General features: G+C 34.8%; 1 protein-coding gene across 3 annotated transcripts in view; it reads right to left on the reverse strand.

Moving 5' to 3' along the window:
* Positions 1-21,967, reverse strand: part of U2SURP (U2 snRNP associated SURP domain containing) — an 85,144-nt gene that overhangs the window by 29,796 nt on the left and 33,381 nt on the right. Inside the window, exons 2-14 of one of the 3 annotated variants that reach the window (XM_012762386.2) lie at positions 21,351-21,960; positions 13,159-13,203; positions 11,720-11,845; positions 9,464-9,562; positions 6,837-6,951; positions 6,295-6,428; positions 5,358-5,425; positions 4,706-4,800; positions 4,287-4,319; positions 4,109-4,191; positions 2,965-3,130; positions 2,569-2,780; positions 1,279-1,322 (exon numbers count right to left, since the gene is read on the reverse strand). In XM_012762386.2, the coding sequence (XP_012617840.1) occupies positions 1,279-1,322; positions 2,569-2,780; positions 2,965-3,130; positions 4,109-4,191; positions 4,287-4,319; positions 4,706-4,800; positions 5,358-5,425; positions 6,295-6,428; positions 6,837-6,951; positions 9,464-9,562; positions 11,720-11,845; positions 13,159-13,203; positions 21,351-21,395 (1,265 nt within the window). In that variant the 5' untranslated portion in view covers positions 21,396-21,960. Of the gene's footprint in view, positions 1-1,278; positions 1,323-2,568; positions 2,781-2,964; positions 3,131-4,108; positions 4,192-4,283; positions 4,320-4,705; positions 4,801-5,357; positions 5,426-6,294; positions 6,429-6,836; positions 6,952-9,463; positions 9,563-11,719; positions 11,846-13,158; positions 13,204-21,350; positions 21,961-21,967 lie in introns of those variants that run through there. The other 2 variants (XM_076004888.1, XM_076004894.1) reach the window with 2 other exon arrangements.

Raw genomic sequence — 21,967 nt, forward strand, 5'->3', positions numbered from 1 at the left:
GTAAAGCTACTACTAGATATATGCTTTTTGAATGCTACAGAAATACTACCCTGTGAATGCTTTAACAGTGGAGAAAAAAACACTATAGTTTTAAACAGGCTTGTAACTGATAAAATCTATTTTTAGAAAATTAAAACTTTAAAATAATTTTTTAAATGTTTCATGTGATTATTTAAAATCAAAATCTGACAATTAGTTGTTACTAACTTGACTTCAAGATTATTAAAGAATTGTAATCACACTCTTCTTCCTTAAGGGCAGTGTGTTTAATGTCTTATTTTAAAAAATGGTGACTTTTCTATCAGAACAAAGCAGTGTAGTACAAAAAGATGATATACTTAAAGTGCATTATTTTATTTTAAAATGGTAATTATCTTATTCTGGGCAACAACAACAAAAAAAAAAACAAAAAATTGTCTCTCAGTTATAATAAAACCACATTTATTGGAGTCGATCGTACCAATGTCTGGTCAAAAACTGTATACTTTCCCAATCCATCCCATGATGTTTTCCTGGTCCCCCGCTGCCGCAGACAGTTCAGCTGGTGTTGCTCACCAAGGCCAATGTCAAAGAGAATTTGGAATTCTTTTGTGTTCATTTATTATTCAACCAGTGTTGTGTTCCTGTGTTTGGGAAAAGGCTTAGCTTGACTGAGCAAGAGCACACCTAGAGCATGAATTCTTCTGTTTTAACAGTATGTTGAAAAATTAAAAAAAAAAAGGAAGAAAGAAAAATAAAAGAACTCCAAACACCTTTGTTAATCATGAAAAAAATTTCTAGTATGGACTCCAGTGTTCATGAAAGTAATAGGAATTTCTTCTTAAAATCAATTGGAAAAAAAAAATCAAGCTATGCCTTCAGTAACGAAAACTCAAACCAAGGTTATACATTAAATGCAGATAATTCAGAAAACAAGAAAAAAATAACAGATTGGGTCAAACTGTAATATTATTTAAAATTTAAGATATGTTTTAAGACAACTATTTTCCCATGACAATAGTCTAAACCAACAACTCCAAATTAAAGCTAATAAACACATTCTAACTACTCAAGCTATCAAAATTCCCTTCATTGATAACAATAAAAATGAAAACAATAATGACACAACATTGCAAAGTATACTAAAGTTAGTTAAATTTCACATATCCCCCCCAAAAAGTACTGGGAAGGAACCATTGCTCAGTCAAGATATTACCTTTTCCTCAACACCATTTTTTTTTAATTCAGAAGGGGATATTGTCTATATTTAGATCAGTAATAATAAAGAAAAACATGTACCTTTCTGTTGGGATAACCACTTTGACTATGGCTTGCGACAGAGTCTGTATATGAAGTCACATCAGATAATAAACATAGAATATGTGAGTATTGTTAACAAGTAACAAGCAAAAATATACATATGCATTGAAAATACTACACATCTAATCACAAGTTTTGCAGGCAATCACTGCATTTGAAGTAATTATACACTAAGCAATTACATAAATGCAAATGGATGTGTTCAGTGAACAATAAATGTTCACCAAATGCAAAGAATCAGAACATTCCTGCCAGAATGCACATCAATGCACTGAAATAGGTACTACACTGAGAATTATCAGATAAAGATTTTAATTTGTGAAATAATTAACTGTTTGCCTCTGACCATACAGTTTGCTACTTTGTTCCCAAGCCTTTAAAACCAGCCCTGTCATTTTAAGTGTAATTAATTCATAATAGAACCAACACATTCTTTTAACTTGAAATTAAGTTGGTCTTACGTTTATTAAAAAGAAAATACTCACCCTTTGCTTTTACTAGATTAGTTAACCATTTTTGTTTTTTTTTTTTTGGAGACAGAGTCTCGCTCTGTCACCCCAGCTAGAGTGCAGTAGCAACATCACAGCTCACTGCAATCTCAAACTCCTGGACTCAAGCGATCCTCCTGCCTCAGCCTCCCAAGTAGCTGGGACTACAGGCGCACGCCACAACGCCCGGCTAATTTTTCTGTTTTTAGTAGAGACGGGGTCTCGCTCTTGCTCGGGCTGGTATCAAACTCCTGAGCTCAAGTGATCCACCCGCCTCGGCCTCCCAGAATGCTAGGATTACAGGCGTGAGCCACCACGCCCGGCCTTGTTAACCGTTTTTTAAAAACCACACATGCTCTCAAATATTCTAATACCTCAGACCTTGAGAACTAAATTAGCTAGCTGCCATCCAAACAATTTTAACTATTTAGGAACTCTTTCTAATTGAAATGTCACTTAACCAAATACAAAGTATCACTTTCTCAGAACAAAGTAAATTTAGATACTGTACTTAAGTAAACCTGGATACAACACTGGACAAAGGAAAAAAAAACTTAACAAGTGATCAAAAAAGGAATGGTAACCACAAATAAAAATATGACCTAGTATTTCAATACAGGGTTTTCCATGGGCTAAGGCAGGGAACACATCTACTTATTTCTTTTAAGAGTTGTCAAACAGAATTACACACACATTCTCTATAAAATTGTTGAAAAGAAATACTACCACAGATTTAGTATTTACAAATTAGATGCGGCCCTATGTACATTTTTTTAATTACCTTCTCAAAATCCTCCTTGTTTTTAGGTGGCGGTAACATGGGAGCATTGGGGTTTTTTAACCGCTCTCTAGGCTGCGCATTAAAAGGCAGTCCGGATGGAGGCGGGGGAAGTGTATGTTCCATCATAGAAGGCGGAATATATATTGGATGTGGAGGAATAGGTACAGCTTTACCCCAACCTAACTTCATTTCAAAAGACATAATCATTTTTCCTACAAGAAAGAAAAGAAAGGTCACTTTGATAACTATAAAAAGAAAATATTTCTGGTGATATGAGTTAAGTTTCATTATTAACCTCTCCATTTCAGGTCTATTTCCTTCCTGGAGGTTTTATAAATACTTTGCTGAACCAAAGAAATGTCTAAATTCTACAAATGAACAAAAAAACTTCCTTACCATTTAAATTTTTTAAAGCTCTTTCAGCATCTCTTCTATTCATAAAGGCCACAAAGCCACAATTTCTCTCTCTTGCTCTTTCTTCATCAGTTCTAGGCCACATAATTTTCACACTGGCTAATGGTCCAAATCTTCCAAATTCTTGGCACAGCATTTCTTCATTCATCTGTTAAAAGCCATAGGAGTTTTTAGTATGCAAAAACAGGAAAAGAAAAAAATTCAATGCACAAGAAAATGAAGTTTTTCCAAAATGAAAAACAATATAGTAACACTAAAATAAATTTTCCATTCAAGTACCAGGAATTCTCCACAGGTAAAATCTTGCCCTCATGGGACATTCATAAATCTTTTCATACCAGAAACATTCTGTTTTACTTAAATAAGATACCAGGGTGGGGAAGCTGGAGAAATCAAAACTCACTTTTACTTCCCCTCTTCCTGTTTTAAGGTTCTGGGATATAAAGAAGCTGTTCTACAGCGATAGTATTTGGGCATTTAACAGCATTTTTCAAGTAGGAGTGTTTAGCATACTTAAGTTAAGGAGGAAATAACTGTTGATAACAAAAGAAAAAAAGGATATAATCATCTTTTCTTTTTCCAACTACCAATGTAATTAAGAGCAGACAAAATAGTAAACAGTAAATATGCAATAAGGCCCAAAACATATATGATTTTTAAAAAGGGTATATTATGTGTAACAATCACTATATCCCCCATAATTAACTGCACTCAATCAGGAAAAGAATTAAAAGACAAAAGACAAAAGCACAAATACTAGTCTGAAGAGAAAAAAAAGGACTCCATAAGGAAACAAGTTATGCATCAAAAGTGAGTAGTCTCTAAAGATTATCACTGATCATACCCTGATTTGATAAATAATAAAAACGGTTCCTAGTAAAACACTTTAAATTCAGAGTACAGTTCAGCTACTGATAGAGGAGACAAGCTCTTAAGAATCTGTAGCAAGATAATTTGAGCCATACGAGTCAGTCTCAAGTTTACAAGATAATTTTAGAGACTATCTAATTCCATCAGGTTTTCCAACTTCCGAATCTTGATGATTTTTTTATTAACTGACAAAGTAGCTTTCTTCCAAAAGCATAAAGCATACAAGCCAACATTCATTGTACTTTACCAATATTACCTGTGGATTAATGTTTCCAAGGTATAAATTAGTAGTGCTTGGATCTCCTACATCATGTGAGCCAGGTGCATAATCATCAAGAACTAGGGCAAAAAGAACAAAAAAAATTACAATCTGCAAAATATAAAGTTTGGACAATTTCTTGATCATTAAAAAAAGCAAAAAACTGTATTACCACCAGATGATCTATTTCTTCTTGAAGGCGCGTCCACTTAAAGGGAAGAAAAGAAAACAATTTTTAGTTTTGAGAATACAGCAGTCCCCCCTTTATCCGAGGCTTTGCTTTCTACAGTTTCTGTTGCCTGTGGCACAGTATAAGATATTTTGAGAGAGAGAAAGAGACTACATCCACATAGCTTTTACTACAGTGTGTTATTACAACTGTTCTATATTACTATTAATCTTACTATACCTAATTATAAATTAAACTTTATCAGATGTATGTATGTATAGGGAAAAACATAGTATATATAGGGTTCAGTACTAGCCAGTTTCAAACATCCACTGAGGGTCTTAGAACATACCCCTCAAGAATACAGTATGGGATGATTACTGTAATCAATCAGAAATAAACACATTAAAATAAATGCCACTTACTAGAACGACGCTGACCATCAGAATCTGACTGAGGAGGCTCAAATCGACTTAACCTGCCTTTTGTTTTATGTCTCTCATCACGCTCTTCTTGAATTCTGTTGAAAATATTTAGAATCACTAAAAATTAGCCAAAATTTGTTTGTTCATATTTAGTAAGGTTAGAGCTTATTGAGGTACCACCTTAGAATAACATGAAATATCTATAATTAAACACCAAAACACCAATACTGATAACCAAGATTAGAGAATCCCTCAGCTATAACAGAACCATGAGCAAATTTCTAATTATATCACACCAGTAATGGACTATAAGCCCACTTTTAAGGTGAGGAAGAAATTCAACACAAAAACCAGTGAATTTGTGGTTTCCTGCTAAATCTGACTGCCTCTCACTGTTTCCACTGCAAACAGGACTCTAGACATTAGATACATCAATTGAAGTGAATCTACATAATGCAAACAACCTAGATGCTGGGATAAATGCTAATTCAATTTCAAACATGCCCCACAAAGTATCATTATAATATCTAAAACAACCTCATGGCAAGCTGGTTAATAACAACTAAATAGTACAGTACACTCTTCATACCTGCATCTGTATGTATCAGCTCAATATCCCTATGGTAGTTATTCTCCATACTATAAAACTTACTGTTTTAATTCTTCCTTGAAGAGTTCCAAATTGCTTTTTTTCTTTTCTTTCTCCCCTTTCTTCAGTGGCTATGAAGGATATAACAAGTTATACTTCAAACAAAAGAAGGTTAAGCAAAAACTAGTTGTTTCAATAAGACCATTTTTAAATCATTATTTCAATGCCAATTATATGTTCTATTTAAACTGAAAAGAAAGAATGCTTGTTATCATTGGACTTCTAGCCCTCTTCTCCGAAAATAACAGTTAAACTGTTAAAACAAATAAACAATTAGAGGACAACTAGTAGTCTTAAAGGAGCCAGTAACTTTATCCTCCCAAAGGCAAATAATACTTAGGCCTGACTACTGAGGGGAAAATTAATGAACATAAAATAAGTGAACTGCCATGTAAAGTAACTGTCACAAAAAACTACCAAAATTATGTACTCTTCAAAGTAATCACCTTTGGAGAATATGAATTACTGAAACAATGAATAACATCTTTGGAATCTCTTTTTTAAAATTGCTTCTTAAACTCCTTTTGGAATCCCTCTTCTAAAAGTACCAACATAATTAAAAAATGTTCTGAAAACACACACTACACATGCTAATAATATAAATATCTCAGTTTGGAATTGTTTAAAGAGACAACCCCATTGTTTTACAATTATACTCAAAATACAGTGAATTTTTGACTTACAATATACTATGAGCATAACAGCAGCAAATGTTTATTGTTTAAAAAGCATAATAAGAGTATTATCTACATGTTCCACTCTAATTTAATATCACTCACCTAAGCAAATTGCTGGGTTAGAAAGTTATCAAAACTCAACATCTATCCCCTAAAAAATCAAAAATTAAAAACCAAAGTCCTGTTTACAGTGGACATACTAAAAGGATCATTGACAGTATCATCTCTGAACATAAATGGTCAATTTTTTAAGTATGACTTACAGGTTTTTTGGTTTCTATCACAAGAAGAGATGGTGGTCTTTCATTGGAAGACTGATTTGGAGGATTTTTTTGATCTGCAAATCTTGAAGATGGTTTATAGATTTTACCTCTTTTTTCATCTGTTTCATGCTCTTCTGAAATTTAAAATAGTAAGTTTTAAAACTAACTTCATATTATCCGATTGTTATCTTCACTTAAAAATAAGCAAAATTAGTAAAATGCTTTTAGTATAAAGATTAAATTCAAACATTACCACCTTATCATCAGTAACACTAACTTAATCATTCTACAGTAAAAGTATAAAATTCTTGCAAAGTACTCTGCTATCTTTAAACTTCAAAGAGACTAAATATGTTCAAAAGTTATCTGGCTTCAATATCATTAATTTATACTAATTTACTTTGCTAATTTATATAACCACTAGAGGGTGCTAATTGAAAGAAAACATGAAATTCAAAAGCAATCAAACATTCCATAACTATCTACCTGCAGTCATTCAACCAAGATGAAGTTTGCTCAAGGACTATAATATTCACACCTACCTTTAGCTGCATTAACGACACCTCCTCGCACAAAGGTTTTAACTTTATTACCATCACTTCCTTCAAAAGCAGCAAGAAATTCCTCATAAATCTCGGCAGCTGCCTTTTCATCCTCCTAAGAACACATGAAAATATTGATATCACATAATATAAAAATTACTAATGTATACAGGATTAAATTCATCTAGGAATAAAGTAGATGAAACTCCTCCCTTCCCAAGTTAAGCCATCCTAATAAATAATGACATCTAATCCTTAGCAGATATTAGACATTGATTAACACTGAAACCAAAAGAGGCTTTGCTCTTCACTAGCAATTTGCAGAACTAGAAAAGAACCCACTAAATACAGGTTAACAAGTAATTTTGTCTAGGGGCAATTCAAGAGCCAATTGTATGACAAATGATTATAAGAAGACATACTATGCTATTAATGTTTATGAAGTTTCCAAGGCATGAGGATTTAATTCAGTGAATATAAAGACTTCTTTTTAAACCACTGAAAACATGAGTATTACAGAAGTTGAAGCAGCAAAATCTACTCCTGACAGGTGGCATTAAAGAAAAAAAGGTCAGAAGAACCTTGATGTTTTCAATTATAGATACTTTAAATGTTTCCAAAACATGTATGAAAAGAAAGGCTAATAGAACACAACAGGAAAAAAAAGAAGAAAACCCAAGAGCATATGGGAATTCAGTGTTCAATAAAAGGGGCATATCAAATCAGTGACAACTAGATAAACTTTCTATAAATGATGTTGAGATAATTATTCAAAAAAGATAAAAATTAATCTATTCTCTACACCATATACCAAAATAAACTGCAAATGAACTGGATCTTCTTAAAAATGAAACCATATAAATACTAGAAGAATACATGAGAAAATTCCTCTACAAGCTGGTAGTTGGAAAAACTGAAAAACCAGAAATCATAGGGAAAGATCGATAAATATGATTACATAAACAACAGTTTTTGCTTGGGAAAAAAAAACAGAAACAAAAGATAATTGACAAACTGGGGGGAAAAACTGTATCTTGTGTAACAAAGTGTTAATATAACTCACAGAAAAAAATGGCTTAGATATGAGCAGACAGTTCATAGAAACAAACTTAAGAAAAACTATCAACTTTACTCATAAGAGAAATGCATATTTAAAACCACAAAAATACCGTTTTTCACCTAGCAGATGGGCAAAACTCCTTCGATACTATCCTTTATTAGCAGCACTATGGAGAAACAACCACTCATAGTGCAGAATACAAAATGTCCCTAGTACCTAGAGAGCAATTTGACAATATAACAAATATGGAAAAACTACCTTTTGTGCATTTGCCATTCAACCCAGTAATTTCACTTATAAGAATATATTAGGCCAGGCATGGTGGCTCACGCCTGTAATCCTAACACTCTGGGAGGCAGAGGCGGGAGGATTGCTCGAGGTCAGGAGTTCGAAACCAGCCTGAGCAAGAGTGGGACACCTTCTCTACTAAAAATAGAAAGAAATTATCTGGACAACTAAAAATATATAGAAAAAATTAGTCGGGCATGGTGGTGCATGCCTGTAGTCCCAGCTACTCGGGAGGCTGAGACAGAAGGACTGCTTGAGCCCAGGAGTTTGAGGTTGCTGTGAGCTAGGCTGATGCCAGGGTACTCTAGCCCGGGCAACAGAGTGAGAGTCTGTCTCAAAAAACAAAACAAAACAAATATATTACAGGCTGGGCATGGTGGCTCACGCCTGTAATCCTACCACTTTGGCAGACTAAGGCAAGAAGATCACTTGAACTCAGAAGTTCAAGACCAGCCTGAGCAAGATCCCATCTCTACAAAAAACAGAAAAATTAGCCAGGTGTGGTCACTCCCCTGTAGTCCCAGCTACTCAGGAGGCTGAGGCAGTAGGATCGCCTGAGCTCATGAATTTGAGTTGAGCTATGATGATGCCACTTTACTCTAGCCTGGGAAACAGAGTAAGACTGTTTCCCAAAAAAAAAAAAAAAAAAAAAAAAAAAAAAACCCCATCACACATATAAATATTTGGGAGAGATATGTATCTCCCAAAGATATACTAGCAAAAAATTCAAAAACATATCCATAAAACTATATCCATAACAACATTATTTGTAATGGCAAAAACTCCAATGACCTCAACAGGATTTTAGTTGAATAAACTATTGCATATCTATAGCTATTTAAAAAAACAAAAAAAATTTCTATATACTTAAAGTAATCTCCAAGATATGATACATTAAAAAAGCAAGGGAGAAAAAAGTGTATGGTATATAACATGCTATCATTCATCTAATGACAGCATTATTCCATGACCCATAGCATGCTATATAGAGTACAACGTAGGCACGGTATGTGTGTATACACATATGCACTCTCATACAAAAACAACAGACCAGAAAATAATCAAAATTATTAGAAAAATTGAAACAGGGTGGGGAAGACAAGGATAGAAGCTAGACATCTTGGAATATACCTTGTGTTATAGATTTAACTTGGAGGTGGATCCGAGAATATCCTAAATGCAAAGAATCTTTGGGAAACATTTCTCTACTGCCTATACACTTACTTCCCCTTAGACACATTCATTTCCAGGACAATTCAAAATACATGTTAAACATTACCTTTTTCTTTAATTCTTCCTGTTCCTTCTTACTTAAAGTTCGCTTAGCTGTACTCATTTTTCCAATACTGAATGCTTTAAGTTTGTTTTCTAGAAGAGGCTATGAAAAGAAATAAAAAGCATACTTTTACAAATACATTCTTAATGCTATCTATAGCTTTAATACACCTAAACTGATAAGTCTTCAAGAACAGATTACTATTTTTTTTAATTTCATTGTAAAGAAAAGCTGGGGCTACTCTACACATCAGGTGACTACTCTGATATGAGTATTCGTTAAACAATGTCTTTATTCGCTAGCTCATGGTCAAAAACATGCAAAAGCCATTAAAAAAAAAAGGTACAACTAGAACAGAGAGACACCATGTCTTAGAACACACACACACACACACACACAAAGTATCTCCATGTTTCTGGGCATAAGGTACGATAACAGAAAACAGATCCTCAAACAGGGTGACGGAGGCATATATTTCCAGGGTCCAGTGGGGGGAATTTATTATCTATAACTCCCAGTGCAGGTTACTCTAACTCTCATAACTTCCTTTTATAATTTAGTACATTACCTCATTCTTCATCAATAATACTGATATTTATAAACATAATTTCATTTTCTTCACTGGGAACACATCACCTATAGTATTTTAGGCTCCAGCTCAAGTAAAACCATATCAATTGATTTTAAATATAATAGTATTTTAATGAATTCTTCATTTATGTAACTTAGAAGTAATTTCATTCTGAAATATATCCTGAATAACTTGTATGTAGACCATTAGTTGTTCATCAGTTACTCATTTGATTCATAAACGTAAATTGTAGGTTTATTACATGTAGCCTAAAATATTGAGATCCGAAGGTTTCTCTCTTTCCACTAAAATGAGAAGTTAACCAATTAAAAAAGTAGACTTTATTAATTCCCTGGTTATCAAACAGGCTTGCCCTTCAAAGATGCAGAATTAAGAGTAGCACTACTGCAAACTATTTTAAGGTTATATTAAAATCCCTTTGAGAAAAATAAAACAGTTTATAAACCAAAAGTCAATATTGGGTTTCAGAAACAGATGCAAAATAATTTTTTTTCCCTCAAAGTAGAAAGAAAAATGTTTTGCCATCATTCAGTGTCTTTAGTTTCAAATTCAAAAGTTTAAACGAGTGGTAAAATTATATAAAAATCCAATTAAAGAAAGAAAATATGTATGCTCAAATTTTATTTATATCCTAAGAGCTAAATTTAGACACCCCAGGGAGAAATGATTAAGGAAATTATGGAGCATTTACTCAATGTAATAACATAGTGAATCATCTATTAAAAAGTTTATTTATACCCTATACCCTATGAGGGGGGCAGGTATATACATACATAGTGAGTGAGATGTGCACCATCTGGGGGATGGTCATGATGGAGACTCAGACTTTTGGGGGGAGGGGGGGAAATGGGCATTTATTGAAACCTTAAAATCTGTACCCCCATAATATGCCAAAATAAAAAAAAATAATTAAAAAAAAAATCGTTACATAGCAAAAAAAAAAAAAAAAAAAAAAAAAGTTTATTTATAGAATTTTTGCTGAAATGAAAAAAATAGAACTGAAAACAGTATATTTTAAAATGAGTTCCTATAAAAGGGATCTCAGCCATGTAAAAATATATTAAATATATTTTTGCTTGGAAATATTAAACAAGAAAAATAAAGAATGTTACCAGTGGCTAATAATGGCTGCTGATGACTGTGCTATATTTTCCAAATATAATCACAAGAAAAAATTATTTGACATAGAAAATGACTAAAAAAGCCATATATCATTTTGTAGATCCAGAAGTAAAGAAGCTGTCTCTCTTCTGTTCCTGTATTGCCCTGGGCACTGCACTTACCACAGTGAATAACATCTGCTCCTGTTTGCTTCCCGGGGTGATACTTTAAGCTCTCTGAGAGCAAGAACTGTTTTAATTATCTGTATATTTCCAGTATCTGGTATTTGGCCCTTGATTCAGTAAATGTTTAAAAGGGGAAAGATAAATCTGACAGTTAACAATTTTGCATCCAAAAATGCTTTGTTTTTCAAAGTAAAAACTGTTAATGAAACACAATCTGACATATGAGCTAAAAACATTTCCTCCATGAACTTGAGCTTATCATTACCCCAAATACAAAAAGGATGTTATTTTCAAATAGAATAAAATGAAACAAGTATAAAACCAAGATAGTCAATCACCAAATTCAATCAAGGACAGATAAAAATCATTACTAATACTCACTTTTGAGAGATTCTGATGGGGAGAATCACAAAGGCTTTCACGGGCACTTTCATTCCTATGTTTTCTTGGGCTCTTAGGCCGTGTCCGACTTGGCATATCACTATCTGAGGGTCCAGATGCGTCCATCTTCAGGAAAAGTTAAACAAGTGTTTATAAAAATCACATACTGAAAACTACAAATAACAAGGCCAAATACCTGAATTCATTATACACTATCAAAAAATCACATCCCTTAATATCACTTCTGATTCATCAGAAATGTCCTTAAGAGTAGGAAAGTTTTCAATAATTCTAATTTACACTTGAAAGTTTGGATTTTATATTGGTGTCAGTTGTTTTCCTTGAAGTAACAGATGTCTTTCCTTTTCAAGAGAATGTCTGCCAAATACCCAAGTCTAACTGTAGTTTGTCAGTCATTCCCAATAAAAACAGTATTTGCTTAAAAAAAAAAAAAAAAAAAAAAGCGCAGCTAGTTTCAGTTCTAAACTCAAACAACTATACAAGTACTTATCCTGAAGACAAACATCACATTTTGGTAAGCTGAAGTACCTTACATGTACTTCTTGCTTTATCACACAGACAGAATATTAAAAAGACCTGTACAAAAGGTCAACACTTAACAATATTAATTTTATTGCTTTACCAAGAACATTCTTAAGTGAAACTAGAATATTTTTACTGTGCTTGGGGGGGGGGGGGAATACAATGACTACTAGTACATTTTGGAGATACTGCCTTGGTAAGTGCTAAACGGTGTACCCACCAACTGCTATTGCACCTCTAAATGCATTTGCATTAGTGCAAATGTCAAAACAGTGAAAAAGGCAAACAATGCCTTAATATTATTAATATTACAAAATAGATTTGAACTCACAGGACTACTGAAATATTCTCAGTGACCTCCAGGGGTCTGCAGACCTCACTTTGAACACTAGTATAGTAACATATGTAAAGGAATATTTGTTGCAGTGTTATTCATAACATTATTCAAAAGCTTAAAACAAAAAGTATGTATATGCCCATGAACAGAGAAATAGCTTAGTAAATATTGTACCTTCCCACTATGGAACATTATGAGGCCTTTAATAAGAACAGATTAGCTACGCCAGCTGACCTGTGGGAATTTCAAACAGGTGTACTGTGCAGTGAGAAAAGAGTGTATATAATGCAATCCCATAATCACTGTATAAATACACACAGAATTTTGTAAGCACAGTAAAAAATAAGGATTTTATACACTAGGTTTCTCACATGGTTTGAGAGGGCTAACTTATATAAGTAGAACACACAAAAAAATGAGGGCACCTAGCAAAAAGGGTAAAAGAAAAAAGGCACATACAATATAATTGTATTTATTGATCAAGTAAAATCATAGGTATAGGACACATACAAAGAGAAAATTTTAAAGAAAAAAGATAAAAATTGCCTTTTATACTCACATGTGCATCTGAAGATCCAGATGAATGAACATCTGATGATCTCGTCTGAAAGTATAAAAAATAAAAGTCAATATTTAAAGGATCAAAAAATGTATTCTTATATAAAACAGTATATCTCATGTTATAAAGACTTAATCTTTCCTAATTTTTAGCCATTTCTTCTCAGCTAATAAAACTAAACAAGGGCAATCTGACTTAAGACTATGATTCAAAGTAAATGTATAAATAATTTGTTTAAAATTCAAAATGCATTTTTCTAAAAATATGATATAAATGCTAATGGGATATACCTGAGGCATAGTTACCTTTTTATAGTATAGACTGGAAACCTAACCATCATTTTTAGAACAGAATTTTTGTGCAAAAGCTCTTCCTAATCATACCTACATTGTTTACTGACATAATACTGTCCAAGCAGCAACTTCTTGGTACACAGCACAGAAACCTCTCCTTTCTCCAACTACCCAAAGCCACATAAGGAAATCCACACATAAAACCTTGCTGTCTATTAAAAGCTACAAGTTTACTGCAGAAATAGTTCAAGAAAAAAACACTATTATCAAATCCCCAATAGGCCACCATTTACAACCTTTTTTAAGGAGAATGCTTCCACTTCAGCATGCCCAGGCTTACTATTGGCACAAAAACGAGTTAAGTCTTCAAATAATGGTACTTTCCAACAACATCAACTGTTATAATTTCATCTTATTTTTTCTTAATTGATCTACATTTCAGATTTCACATTATATACAATAATTTGTTTTATCGCTATACATCTAGTATTAATACACAATAATTTGTTTTTTCACTATGCAGCTAGGGACTTCTTTGTCCCTAGACAAGCTACAAGGCTATTAACTAAATAATAGTATTGGGTAGTGAGAGTTTACTTATTTTTATTTATATTTAAGGGTAAAAGTGAAATCAAGACTTTTGAGATCACAAATATCTCACCTGACCCTAGCTCCCAGTTCCAGATTTCAAATAAATACAATATATTAAGAGAAAAATTAAGATCTGTATGTCATAGCAAACAGCAAATACAGGTAGATTAATATGGATCCATACAGTACTGCTTTATTTACCTTTTCCAAACATAAGGCTAAGAACAGTTGATCAGATTTTTACACTGAATCAATTAACTCCTCTGAACTCCATTATACTGAGTGACCTCTAGCCTAGGCAAGAATTAATAAGACAACTAAGCACTGCAATAGTTCCCATCTCATTCTTTTTTCTGTCTCCAATTTTCATTGTGTGTCCCCTCATTCATTTTCTTCTCCTAGCTAATCTTTTTTAAAGGTCAAGATGGTATGGAGGAAGATTTTTTTTTATATTTAAACTTAACTTTGTGAAACGCACTTTGAAACACACCTTGAAATGCATCCATTTATAGGTATCTAGAAATTAGGAAATCCAAGAGAATAAACAACCACTCTTACAGAAGAAAAGTTTGGTCAAGTAACTGAGTGGACTAAAAAAAAAAAAAATCAACTGCCTTCCAATATACCAGTATTAACTTGCTAAGTAACAGAAATTATATCCTAATGATAACAGCAACAAAAAAGTATAAAACACCTAGAAACTAATTTAAGGAATGTAAATCACCTTTGTGAATAAAACACAAACTTTAGGGAAAATTCAGTTATTCAAGTCACATTTTGAAAAGATTCATCATATTAATAGATGGAAAAACAATATTAAGATGATGTCAGTGATACCCAAATTTGTTTAATATTTAATACAATTCCATTCAACAACTCAAAATACGAAAAGGAAATCTTTGCTAGGTGGCAAGGGAATTGCTAAAATAATTCTGAAGTTCACCAAGAATAGGCATACAAGAGTAGCTAAGAAAGTGTTAGCCTTTCTTTAACCTTCTATGCCACTACATCCAAATCACCACTTCTAGGATTTAAAAAGAAAAGAAAGCTACAAGAATCTAGATACTCTGCCTATGTCCACAGTTATCTTTCCTGACTCTAAGTCATTTAAAGATGAAGCTCTGTAATCTAATACTCAACAATCTTACTTGCATAATTATTCACCAAAATGGTAAATAATCTCTAAAAGTAATCAGTTCAAAAGTAGCACTTTGTCAGCTTTCCAAATAACACAATATGAATTTGCCAACAGCAATAACAGCAGGTCTTAGGAAGGTGTATCAGCTGATTTCAACTATCCTAAGATGTCCCTAACACTTAAGTGCAAACCAGACATTTTCACTGATACACAGCATTCAGAATGGAGTATTTTTTTAGGCTTAACAACAACTGGAGAGATGCAAATAGTAGCTAATAAGATTTTTAAAAGACTAACCAACTTCTAAAGCTAGTGGTCAAGGAAAACAGTAAAGATAACACTACTTCTGTGGTCCCCAACCCCTAGGCTGCAGTGCTCCACTGGTCCCCACTCCATCCCCCATCTGTGGAAAAACTGTCTTCCATAAAACTTAGGAAACGGCCACGCAGAGCAGGAGGTAAGTGGTGGGTGAACTAGCAAAGCTTCATCTGTATTTACAGGTGCTCCCCATTCCTCAAATCCAACATAACTAAAATTTCTCCCAAACTAGCTTCTCCTCTTGCCCTTTTTATTTCTGACACTGGATCATAATTCTCAATCACTCATAATCTGGAAGTAGTAAAATGTTAAGTGCACAAGTTCTGGAATTAGACTTCCTGGTTTTAGCACTCACCAACTTTGTAATCTTGAGCCTAGTTTCTTCAGTTGTAAAGCTGAATAGCACCTGCCTCACAGGGCTCTTGTGAAAGACAAGTACAGGTGAAGCACTTAGAACAGTGTTTGGTACTGACCAACTGCTCATTGAGTGCTAGCCAGCAGCAGCATTATAACAGAGTTGTCTTGGACTCCTTCCTTATCCCCCATAATCAACCAAGTCAAATCCAGTTCATCTCACCTCTAACAGATCTTGCATGGGGACCCTTTTTTCCTTTCCAAAGACATCATTGTGGTTCAGATATTCCCTTTATTCAACCCTTTCTTTACTGGGCAGATCTTATTAGGCGAGTGCTGTGCCTTGTATTAAAGATACAAGGTAAAATAAGACACAGCTCCTGCCTATAGGAGCTAATAAAGAGACAAGTAAAACAACGTGAATATGTCACAAGAGCACGAAAGGCAGATAAATCTTAAACAGGAAGGTGGTGGATGTGGGTTGTTAGGGAAAGCTTCCCAGGAGAGGATGTGAGGTAGTTTTTGAAGTAATCCTCAAGATTTAACAGCACCACTGCAATAACCTCTGGGCCTCCTCACCCTCAAATTCTCCCTTAAACTATGCCCCTGGAATAGATTTCCTAAATAACTTTTTTGCCTCAAATTTTCTATGGCTCTCTAATTTTATTCCCTAGCCTTCAAGGCCCTCCACAATTTAGTCTGAATTTACCCTTCTAGTCTCAGGTCCTTTTATTTCCCACGCAAATGCCCTATGCACTGGCTAAATGAGCTATTTATCAATTCATTTCCCAGAAATTTACTTTCTTCACCTCACCTACCCATCTATTTTTATACCCCTATCTCTACCTTTCAAAACTCTAATTGTTCAAAGGTCTCAATCAAACTCTACTATGCTCTTGAGACCTCCCACTCTCCATCCTCTATTCAAACAGTTGTTACTTCTTTCTCTGAACTTTTACTTCTAACAGCTCTGCCTTGTACTATTATATGTGTTTACTCTCTTCTTCTAAATAGCACGTTCCCCAAACATGGGTAAAGTCTTATTTAACATGTTCTATCTCAGTATCAAGCACAAGATCTGGCAAATGACAAAGCTTCATTTATACTTGTTCTCTGAACTTGTCGTAACAAGTACCTACCAAACAAAATTATGGTTCACACTGTCAACATACTATGCTCTCCACTCAGTAACAAGTAGCAGCTACCTGGCTTAATACCACTATTCAAACCAAACAAAGGTCTCCACCTCTCAAAAATAAAACTTTGTAAGATTAAGACGGTACTATGTATAGTAAGTTAAATAAAAAACCTAAAATTTAAATTAATCCACAACAATACCAACACTATAAGAAAAGTTGTAAGTACACTATGAATATCCTGTGGTTTATCTAATGTGAGAAAGGGCCTAGTGAAACATTTAACTCCTCAGGAATAGACATATCTAGCCTCAAGTGCTACTGCCAAATATATCTTGCTTTCTGCAAAATATGGCTGGTGTGGAATAAAATGTTAAAACTACTGAGAATAAGAGGCAAGTGATTTGTAATATTATTGTTTTTCATTTAAATATCTTGTAGCAGGTTTTTGTTTTTATATCAAAAATGATGCTCTTTGTAAAAAAGGGTAGAGGGATAGGTGTCCTTAACTTCTTAAACACCAGATGAGCCCTTCTCTCATTTGCCAATAAGGCAAATGGATATCTTTCTTAGATTTGCTTTCCAGGGAAAACAAAGCTTCAGAATTAGAAACCAAAAGAAAACAAAAATTAGACTTACAGAAAACAATGTATTCAATCCAGTAAGATAGGAATTTTTTTAACCACATCAAGAGTAATTTTCTAGCACCAATGCTGCATATTAAAGTTTCTAAGAAGTATCAATCAAGAAAATGGAAATTCATAGTTCTATCTTCCACCCAAAAAACTAACCACCTTATATTTTAAGATAAATTTTCAACCAGATTATAATAAAGATTCAGTTTAAACTAAAACTGGCCACCAAAAAGAGTCTGAGTTTCAAGGTGTGTGTTTTGTTTGTAGTTTATCATATTTCAATCTTTAGGTACCACAAAAAATGAAATCTGTCTGCAATAAACATCTAAGCATCACAAGCCTTGAACAGATTTTCATTTTACTTATTTCTTAAAAGTGATACTTTGTTATTCAGCAAAGACAGTCAATCAAAATAGTTCCCAAAGCAATTCAGCACTGGATGTCTAAGGAAGCCAGTAGCAGTTTCCATTTTATCCATTCACCTCTCTAACTCAATTTTTGACAATATTGCTTTTTGCCATTTTTGTATAGGCATGGTTAGCGAGTGAAATAAAAGGCATACAATTCTACTATATTAGCAACATTGCAGCACAGGAGACACAGAAGAAAATACTATCTTCTCCTCAACCTCATTTTGCTGAGCAAACAATTCTTAAAGTCAAAATAATAAATTTTTATAAATTCTAATGAAAAATGTTTAACAACTTTATAAGCAAACAATTATAGGCTGTCTCTCCTCTCAAAATCAAAGCTACATGGCATCAACACCCCTCCCTGACCAAGCAATATTTTAGTCTAATGATAAACAGGAATAAATACATAGGAAAATTTTAGCTCATCTCTAACTTTACTGAATGTCTACATTTGCTAGGCTTTACCATACAAAGTACAGCAAAATTACACTGAAAATAAAAGGGCATGGGGTTTTCCTTACTAGGAACAACTAAGACTATACATACATAAAATGTAATTTTAAAGCTAGAAGGAACTGCAGAGGTTATCTAATTTAATCTATTTTATAATTAAGAGATGTGTTAATGATTTTGTCATATTGTATCTTTTAAAATTAGCATTTTCCTCCATGTCTAGAAATATGATTAATAAACATCCCTATCTATATAAATGGGAATTTAACTACTAAAGAAGAATCATAAAACAGGAGTATCTGTTTTATGATTTTTATCTGTACTGTAGAATATAAACCACTTATCTGTTCTCTCCAGAGGAAGGGAAATCAAACCAGAGAGATCAATGGCTAGAAAGCCCAAGTGCTGCAGTATTAGCCAAAATGATCTTACACTTTCTCTAATAAATTCTGGACTCATGTTAGAAATAAAAAACAGCAATTTGGGCAGTCATTAATTACTATAGCTGATAACTTAGAGTCTAAATCTCACGATTAAAATTTCTTCTGACATTTTGAAAACTAACTACTTTTCTACTTTTTATTTTTATTTTTTTTTTTTTGAGACAGAGTCTCACTGTTGCCCTGGCATCAGCCTAGCTCACAGCAACCTCAAACTCCTGGGCTCAAGTGATCCTTCTGCCTCAGCCTCCTGGCTGGGACTACAGGCATGTGCCACCATGCCCAGCTAATTTTTCTATGTATTTTTAGTTGGCCAATTAATTTCTTTCTATTTTTAGTAGAAACAGGGTCTCGCTCTTGCTCAGGTTAGTTTCGAACTCCTGACCTTGAGCATTCCTCCCGCCTTGGCCTCCCTGAGAGCTAGGATTACAGGCGTGAGCCACTGCATCTGGCCTTTTATTTCTTCTTATAACAAAAAAGGAGAGAGGGAAAAGAACCAAGATTATGTACTTTATTGACATTAACTCGTTTAATCTTTACGTTAATCCTGTAAAAAGGAATTATATGCTTATTAAAAATGAGAAAACTGAGGCTTGAGAGTTTAAGCAATTTGCCTTAATATTATCAAAAATATAATTACCAAGTCAAGGATTTGAACCCAAACCTCTCGTTATTGAAATCCATAATCTTTCCATTATATTATGCAGTCTCCATATTAATGGAGAAATCACTTCAACATTACTTTAGTTAAGATATTTTGATTCCTTTTACACACATCAGTAATAAATCTGTTAATAGCATCAACAGATAATAATCTAAAGCAATATAAATGGAAAAGATTACTGGAAAATCCAATAATTTACTTACAGGGCACAGTCACAGATTCACAATCTGAGTATTATTTTAGAAGGAAGCCTGAACATATACATTGAACTGTTTTCAATGTACCCAAAGCCTCAAATAGAGGATAATTTAAATACCCTAATACTTTGAAGTTTATGCATACATTATTTAGAACAGCCAGCTTTAGTAATAACTCCCTAACAGTAAGTGGGGCTGTTCTTGTCATGAATCTGTTAATAAGAGTGAGCAGAATGAGGTATCCTCTTAGTCCCCTCTCTCCAAAGGAAGGGTAAGTGGGGAAATGAACCGGGGTGGGGAAAAAAATGACATGGAGTAAAGGTATAATGTAAAACATTCAAAACTGGCCCTCTACCACAGTTTCCATGTAACTAAACGATGTCTAGTAAGGCCATTACTAATAACAAACTATTTAGTGAACATCATTCACCAGAAACCCATAAACATTCAGATTATTAGAAAGCAAGTATAAAATGTATTATTATGTTTCTCAGAACAAACTGGAAACGCAAAGCTCTCTACTTGGACTGTAGTAAACTTAACTTCCTAATAACTGATTTATAATCATACATACTCTTTAAGATGTAAAAGTCCCAGAACCTGTAAGTGTTATATATCTTCCTGCATCAGCATCAAAAAGCTTAACAAATACCTCTTGGTAGTGCCTACTACTTTTAATATCGTTTTCGAAATGAGAAACTCAAAGCCATAAATGATTAAATAACTCGCCCAAGATGGCAACTAAGACCCGATGATAAGACAACCTTACTAACGTTAAACTACTTCTACAACTCACTGGTTTCACAATACGTGCATACGGTTCCCTGTAAACGCAGATGATATTTACTAATCTTAGGTAGCTTCCAAGTCTACGGAAGTTCTCTTTTCAGTGGAACACTCAACATGGAGTCCTGGACTCTCAGAGAACTGCTTCATTTTTTACTTCCCCTACAGTGAGGTAAAGACCACGTGTAAAGTGTGTAGCATTAACCTTGGCTACGCAGCACTGCAAAGGAGACCTGCTCCCGCCTCTGCACTGCCCACCCGCATCCTTCCACTAGTAGGCCTTCCCTCACAGCTAGCGACCCCAGAGATTATTTAGTCCCAAGAGGGAATGAAAGAAATTGGGAGGGCGGAAATGAGTGAGATAGGAAACCAAAGAACTGAGAAAAAAGCAGCACTTAAGCGCTAGGAAGTGATTCCCGCCTCTCCCAGGCACTCTGTCCAGAGGCCTAAGAGCGCAGCAAATTGAGAAACAGGGGCGCGTTTTCCCGGCTTCAGGCCTCATTCTGAATTCCTGATCACTCCAATGTCAAGCGCGGGAAGAAATACTCAGGCCACCACCTCTGGACACGCCAGTCTCGAGCCGAATCCAGGCTGGGACTAAGGGAAGCCACCAGGCCTCTCAACCTGCGCACCACAGTACGGCGGCGCCCGGGCCTACCGTGGAGACCAGAACGCGGACGTCAACCCCAGTCTCCTCTCCTAGGCCAGAAGCATCTATAGGCCCCAGACTACAGGGATAGACCCACTGACTTATGAAGTTCTCTAAGAAATTACCTTTGAACTGGCCTTCTGAGATCCGCCTGGCGTTTTGTCCGCCATCTTGAGCTTTGCCCCTCCTTCGGCGACGGCAGCAGCACGGGCGAGTCGAGCACCGAAAGAGCTGATCTCTGCGAAGCCCGCCAGAGGCGCCTGCAAGGCCGAAGAGTCGATTGCCGACAGAGCGAGTTCAGGCGAAACCGCACCACGTGACTTCCGGTGTCAGTAACTTTCCCAGCTCGGTCCATTACAGTAGTCTTCCTGGCTGTCTCGTTGTCTGGTCGCGCGTTATTGGGCCTGGGAATTTAGAGAATCTCCTTGTTCCTCCTGATATATCACTTTCTTATCCCAGCGTCAACTCTTGATAGATGCGAGGCAGTTGTATTTCCTGGGCGAGAAGGGAACCGCTCCTTAAAGAAATGCACTGCCCATCCCAGGAAGAGCTTTTACTTCAACTCAGAAGATACGTTTGGAGCTGACCGCTGGTCAGGCGATCACATCTTGGTGGGAGAGACAAACTTGCAGTCTGCTCAGATTAAGATGGTGAATGTTGAGGTAGGGCGTGGCCGAGAAGAGGAGAATTTGACCCAGTCTGAGGGTGATCCGATAAACACTCTACTTAGGGCGTCTGCAAA

Source organism: Microcebus murinus, chromosome 1, assembly GCF_040939455.1.
Source record: "Microcebus murinus isolate Inina chromosome 1, M.murinus_Inina_mat1.0, whole genome shotgun sequence".
Taxonomy (NCBI): Eukaryota; Metazoa; Chordata; class Mammalia; order Primates; family Cheirogaleidae; genus Microcebus; species Microcebus murinus.